At 41.8% G+C, this 7,244-nt stretch overlaps 1 protein-coding gene across 1 annotated transcript; it reads left to right on the top strand.

Annotated features, from left to right (window-relative positions):
• Positions 1-559: 559 nt before the first annotated feature.
• On the top strand, positions 560-6,335 carry LOC103779626 (tyrosine-protein phosphatase non-receptor type 11-like; the record flags this gene model as incomplete). The annotated part of the gene is made up of 5 exons (XM_008947270.1): positions 560-627; positions 1,269-1,420; positions 4,898-5,010; positions 5,228-5,329; positions 6,043-6,335. Coding segments are annotated over 4 exons (403 nt in total), but the record flags the coding sequence as incomplete, so codon positions are not given.
• Positions 6,336-7,244: the final 909 nt, after the last annotated feature.

Below are 7,244 nucleotides of genomic sequence, written 5' to 3'. Positions count from 1 at the left end.
CTTTTATTTGATGGGTGGAACTGAGAACTTAAAGGCAACTTTCCCTGAGAGCTACTCAGACTTTCATCTGCCAAAGTGTTTATGCTTTCTCTTTTGCAAAATGATATATTTTAGATAGGTGTCAAACAGCTGCTTTTGAAGTAGGCTACTTTCAGACTGTGTGTGTCTGTATGAATACCAATTTCTGATGTAGAAAAACATGATACCAATCTTGGCTAGATACACTTCAGGTGCAGGATCCTGGAAGTTCTAGTATCCCTTCCTACCTCCTCTGAGTGTTCTCTCCTCCTTGTCTTATAAACAAAATACTTTTTATAAGGCAAGGAAATATTAGATCTGACCTTGTAGATTTTTTTCTGATTCAAGGATATTAATAAATGCTGAGGTACAGAAGTGCTCTTATGACTTATACCTTTTCTGTGCTAAGTTGATTAGGCCTCTAGTAACTTTTGGCTGTGGGGCTATAATTTGGCAGTCTGTCTCTTAACATAAGACTCTTATTTGGACTCAATTTCTGTTCAGAAAGAACAAAATGAACTTTTCCTCTCTCTGTTTACAGTGCTGGGATTGGGCGCACAGGAACTTTCATTGTGATTGATATCCTTATTGACATAATCAGAGAAAAAGGTAGGTTCTCCCCCACTGCTTCTATTTTCCTGTGGGATGCTGACAGAGGACATCACAGTAGAACAACAGGAGTGTTGATAAAGTGGAGGATTCTAGTGGTGCTACAAACTAGGCGTGTGTGTCTGGCATAAGAGACTTGCTCATTCTGGAATCAAAGTGCTGAAACCCTGCTCCAGTTCAGCACAGTGAAAACTTCTGGCTGAGCATTAGCCAGGAGTCTGATTATCTTTTTCTTATTGTTATTGGTATTACTTGTTTTTCTGTTTTCTTTTAAAGTCAGTGAGGAGCATGCTGTACTCATCCCACGCTGCGTGTTGAATTTGAGTCACTTATTTTTGCAGAATGATGTTATATTTGTGTATAAAATGCCATAAACTAACTCAGGGTGTGTGTGTGTGTTGAACTAAATTTCATTTAAAATCATCTCAGCACAGTGTAAAGTGATGCAATTTTCTCCCTGTGTTACACTGTGGTTCTACAGATCTGATTATCAGTACTCAGGGACTGAGTGATGAATGTTGGTTGTCTTGCTTATTGCAAGATCCTTCTGCTCTGCTGTCTTCTGCTGGAAGACGAGGCCGATCTCTCCTCCTCAGCAAACTTTATTTTACCCTTTGTAACCTGATGATGATTCTTCCTAGGCGTGGACTGTGACATTGATGTCCCCAAAACCATTCAGATGGTGAGGTCGCAGCGCTCGGGGATGGTGCAGACAGAGGCCCAGTACAGGTTCATCTACATGGCAGTGCAGCACTACATCGAGACGCTGCAGCGCAGGATCGAGGAGGAGCAGGTACTGTGCTGAGCACAGAACATTCCCTGCAAGTATCTCATCTTTGGAGCAGGGAGCAGAGTCACTCCTCTGCTGCCTGCCACTTTTGAAGGCGTGACTGCTGGCTGTATAGCTGAGGCCTTGTGGGTCTGTCATCTGTTAACCCTGCTCAGAGAAGTTGGCCTCTATTTCAATTTGTTATGCTTAAGAATTAAACTATTAGGTGGGATTAGAAAACTGTAAAATAAAAACTGTGATTCTCCCTCTGCCAGTGGTGAAAATCATGACTCTGAAAGGCTTCTCCATATGACTGCAGCTAGTGCTGGTTTATCCACAAAGATGCTTGCATGTATGAGATCCTGTCCTCCCTGTCCCTGCACCCCAGACCTCAAATTCCCTTAATATCTAGTTTTCTGTGCAAGAAGAATAAAAGATAAGGCTCTGTTAATTAGTACAGAACCTTGTGCTGTTAATTAGTACAGAACCTTGTGCTCTGTTGAGTTTTAAACAGATTTGAAATCTGTTGACTGTATTTCTAAAGTCTGATAATCAAATGCTAGGCACTCTTAATACTGATTTTGGAGTCTTAAAGTACATGTTTATAGTAAAAGGTAAATACATTAGACTGAGAGGTTCAAGAATGAGTGTGATGATCTTGCAGTACAGTGTCCAACAAAAAGCAGCCAGAGGAGTGACTTGGTGTGGTAAGATGAGAAAGGCTTTGAAGTACATGGTGACAAGACCTTCAGCTCACTCTTGCTGTTGAAATACTTAATTGCAATTGAATTCTACAGCCTTTCACAGAGGTTACTCACTTTGTAATGATGAACTGACATTCTGCTCTGCCTTAACCTCTGGTCAGCTGGGATTTTTATCTTTTTGTTTCAGAATTTCAGTCTCTCTCCTTCTGCAGCTGGTTTGCTGCTCAGAAGGAGAGAAACCCACAGGAGAGATGAGGCAGATGTGGGGAGGTCTGTTAATCCCTGGGTCGAGGTGGCGTGTGCCAGCTTGGGCTTGGCACTTGTGTGGCTGCTATGGAGGGTGGCAGAGCTCATTTTGTGTTTGCCTATGTGATGCAGATGTGCTGCTCAGCAGAGAGCATAGAGACTCCTTTCCTCTCCCCAGGACAGCTGTTGAGTGCTCTGATGGTGTTAGACACGAAGTGAAGAACAGTAAATCCCTCAGGTGTACTTTTTTCCCTGGCTTTGTTGTCTCACTTCACCTTAGAGCTGCCTCATCTCTCTCTGTAATTATGCAGGCTGTGTACCCTCAGCTTTTTGAATACCATCTCCTTCTGCTCCTGCCATTTGCAAGGTAGATCTGTAGCTCTCTTGATTGTTGTAGTACTTTGAATAGTATTTTGATATTGAGTGGAGCAGTGTATTTCTCCTACAGTCATGAGGCTCAGTTACTTGTGTTTCATCCTCTCTTCTGTTACTAGCTCAGAAAGGACAGGTATGAAAGTTCAAGAAACTGGAAATAGAACATTGCTTTACTTCAGGAGGGTGTGACCTATAACTAGGGCTAGTAGCAGCTGTAGGAGTAAAGCAGTATAGAACTTCTCAGACAAAAGCAAAGCTTTGTGGTGAATATAGGAACTAATGTCCTGAAAAATAGGTGGTGAATTGGGAATGCTTCAAAGCATTGAATCATAGAATGGTTCTGGCTGGAAGAGACCTTTTAAAATCATCAAGTCCAACCACTCCCCCAGGACTGCCAGGTTCCCACTAACCCCTGTCCCTCAGCATCACATCTCCACAGCCTGGAAACCCCTCCAGGGATGGGGACTCCACCACTGCCCTGGGCAGCCTGGGCCTTGACAAGACCTTCAGGGAAGAAATTTTTCTTAATATCCAACCTAAACAACCTAAACTTCCCCTGGTGTGTTTTCATAGAGTTAAAAAAAATATATTGAGTACTAGATCACTATGCAGAATGCTTCAATTTCAGACCTGCTTTTTGTTTGTGTTGAGGAAAGAATTCCCCTGCTCCTCCAGCATCCCCTCTTGCATTGTAATGCCAAGAGCATCACCATTTCCTAGACTTAACTGCTGTATTAAATATTGCCTCTCTTCTTGCAAGTGCAGAAGAAGAGCAAAGTGAATTTGTTTTCATTTTCTTCTTTTTTCCCCCCTGTGGAAGTGTGTATATACTCTTACACCTAGGAAACAAGTAGTTCTTACCACATTTCTATTATTCTGAATTAGAAAGGATAATTACAGTGAATTAAGCAGAAGGAAGAGAAGCCAGGTATCTACTTTATCTTGGCTTGTTTTATGGGTTTCAGTCAGCTTAAGTAATAGGAGAACTGACAGATTCTTTTTAAATTGCTTTTACTGTACAGTACTTCTGTAACTTGAACTGCCATTCATCATGCAGCTGAGGGTGGGTGGGAAATCAAGTCCTAGTTTTGGGCTTCATAATATTATTGGCAGGTGAGGGGTTTGTAGCCAACAGCACTGTAGAATGCAGCACAGTTTGAACCTCTGCCATTTGTTTAAAGCTTTTTTCAGCATTAATTGATCTGGACTGGCAGTTTATTTGAAGATGATTTGTCAGGACTAAGTAGGAGGTTGAGAGGGGAGAAGTTCAGTAAAATGACAGAACAAGTTGAGCAAGTTTTGAGCAAGTCTCAGAAGGCTGTCTTGGAAAAACTTCAACCTACATTGCTCTACAGAGTGTTCTAAATGGAAACTCAGCAGCCAGAACTCCCCCCAGGCTCTGACAGCCTCTGTGGTGAGATTGATGCAGGCCAGTTATTTAGTACTTCTTTGAGCATTTCAACAGAACCCATCAAAAACAACCCACCAAAAAATAAACCCAAAACCCAGCGTCCTGTAGAACTTTAAAGTGGAACTTTGGTTTATATGTGGGCTTCATTGTATGCATATATTCTGAATGTTTGTCTGGAGAAGGAATAAAACCCTATCCCTTCTTTCCTAGTGGAGCTTTCCTTGCTGGAGCTTTCAGTATCTTCAGAGGAATGCCAGCACAATTGGCTGCAGCCTGTAACATATGCTGCAGAATACAAATAAACAGCTTGGGTTCTTTTTATATCAAACCTAATGGGCTAAGATGTTATTTTATTAGAGGTCTTACAAACGACGTTGTTACTGATTTGGCCACATCTCCAAGCTAGAAATAAGGTCAGTGGGAAGCCCATGGGCTGGTACTCTCTGTTAAAGAATGAAGTGTGCTTGCTTCTGCCAAGTAAGCTGAAGGTTGTGTATGAGTCCTGGTTCATAAGGTTGGTGTATTCTGCTGGAGAAGGAGGAATATTGAAAACTGAGGTCTTGGAACCAGTAGCTGAAGCCAACTGTGAAGTCTTAGCTGTGTTGTGTGTGCTCTCCACTGAACTGATCTCTCAGCTCCTCACATGCAAACCTTTCTTCTAAAAAACCATACGTGGTTGGTTCCACGTGTCAGTTCTACACTCCTTCAGTGATTGTTTTGGTTAGTAATTCAAAACCTGGCTTTTTCTTGTGTTTTCCTTCACAGAAGAGCAAGAGGAAAGGTCATGAATACACAAACATTAAATATTCCCTATCGGACCAGACGAGTGGGGATCAGAGTCCTCTTCCACCCTGTACCCCAACCCCAACGTGTCCAGAGTAAGTTCCCTCCTGTTGTTAGTCTGCAAGCTTTGAACTGTACTAACTAATCCTCAGGGCCCCCAACTGAGAGTGAGTTATCACAGAATCTACCCTGAAGTGTTGTCCTGTGCTTGGCTCTTAAAATAAACTGAGCAAATTGAATCGTCACTGAATTACCTTGTGCGTACAGATATGACTAAATTCTTCAGACTGCAAATATTCTGTTTCCTTTCAGGATGAGAGAAGATAGTGCTAGAGTATATGAAAATGTGGGGCTGATGCAACAGCAGAAGAGTTTCAGATGAGGAGCTGTACAGAGCCTTCCATGCCAAGGCAGGTACGTGTGTTCAGCAGCGAGCGTCTGGAGAAGAGGCACACGAATCTGAACTGTGAGAGGAACTGTGGGAAGGGCTTTGTAATGCCCACAACACATGAAATCTGCCCCCTTTGATGGCATTTAATTCCAGAGGCTAATTTTGATTGAGTTTGACCTATGTCTACCCTTTCAAAATAACATGGAATATTAGCTTGGTAGTTTGGCTTTTGTTCTCCTGTCCTGACTCACCCATGACATAAGCTGGAAGTCTTTGATTATTCAGGAGCCTGAAATTCTGCATGCTAGCAAAAGATGAGTAGCAACTACAGTCTGAACTTTCCATTTCTTTGCTTCTGGTCGATGATAAGGATTTGTGTCCATCTAAATAAATTCAAAGAACACTTAATCTTGTGCTCAGCCTTGTAGAAGATGTGATGAGCAAAGTCCCTGCTGTGCCTGTGTGCTCTTGGTGTAGTCCTGCTGTTATACTAGAACAAATTAAAACCTTGCTATTGCTTGGGAGAGAAATCTGCAGATTCTCTTTGCTATATTCTAAATATCTGTTATAATTTGATCCTTACAGTCAGACAACTGAATCTCTTTATATATAAGCAATTAGCTAATAAGTTTTGTCTGATACTTCAGCTAATGGGCTGCGAATACATCAAAGGAATACCCCTTGCTTGGTTTTTCTCCTAAATAACTTTGTATTTTCTTCTCCCTTCCTTTCCTAGAAATGAATATGGTTTTGAAAAAGGTCAAGAGATGGAAGAAGCTTCACATGAATGGTGAACTCTGAGGGCTTGGTACCTTTTTATTTACAGTTTTAATCCTTCGACAGTAGGCAAAACTTAAGACCTTCTAAAGATTGTTTATATCTCTTCTCTTCAATACCTGATTTACAATTGCTCGTTTCCCCAAATAAATGGAAATCCTTTCTACAATGTAGACAACAACTTTGTAGAGTCAGTTTTGAATCCTGCAAACTGTTGGACTGTCATCCATTTGTTTTTTAATTGTATTTTTGTTTCGCAGTATGGCTGTTAGTTGTTTGTTTTTTTTTTTTTCCTTATTTGTGCAGTTGTGGGGGTTTTTTTTGGGGGGGGAATGGGGGTGGTGGGAGAGCAATGATGTGGATAAATCCGTTACACTAATGTAAAATACTGATGGGAACAATACTTGATTCTTTGAAAACAGTGGATCACCAGCGTCAGCAGAATCAGCTACATGATAAAATTTAGTCCTGATACATTTCAAACTCAGACTGAGTTTCACAGGGGTGAGCAGTTACTGATATGAAGGTGCTTTTTGTGATAACTGATGGCTTTGATTATGACTTAGCTGAGTGGCTGGATGGGCTGTTTTTTGAGGAATTGTGCAAGGTAGCCTTTACATCAAACAATTTCTTTTACATGACCTGTACCCAAAATAGAAATGGTTGTATCTCTCAAAAGACACAGTGGTGTAGCAGCTTGTGAGGACACTGTCTATGTGAATTTGTCTGCCTGTGTTCATCTGTTCAGCAAGAGATTGAACTTGTAGAGTTCAAGTAGTTTCAAAAGTTGCATGCTGACACCTCGACAGCATATGAAACCCAGTGAAAGGCACAACCCAGGGTGTAGGCTGTCCCCTCAGTGTGGGGTAACCCTCTTCCCCTTCTGCTGGGGAGGTGGAAGCTGTTGAACCTTCTGGGTTTTCAGCTGGACCTTATACCTAGCCTAATAAAGTTGAGTGGGGAAAGTGGTGCAGGGAAGCTGGTTATCCACTAAAATTGCCTTAACTGAAAAGGCAGCATGGGCAGCAAGGCCAGCAGGCTCATTGTGGTTCAATTCATCAGGCAGGAGTTAATTACTGTTCTACCTGAAGTGCCTTTCAGAGCTGCATGGAATTTGCTGTCCCTATTGGATGGAAAAAGTCACCCTCACCTGAAACCACT

The sequence above is a fragment of the Merops nubicus genome, unplaced genomic scaffold (assembly GCF_000691845.1).
Source record: "Merops nubicus isolate BGI_N331 unplaced genomic scaffold, ASM69184v1 scaffold16839, whole genome shotgun sequence".
NCBI lineage: Eukaryota > Metazoa > Chordata > Aves > Coraciiformes > Meropidae > Merops > Merops nubicus.
Note: the sequence above shows the minus strand (reverse complement) of the source record. Positions and strands in the feature narration are given on the sequence as shown.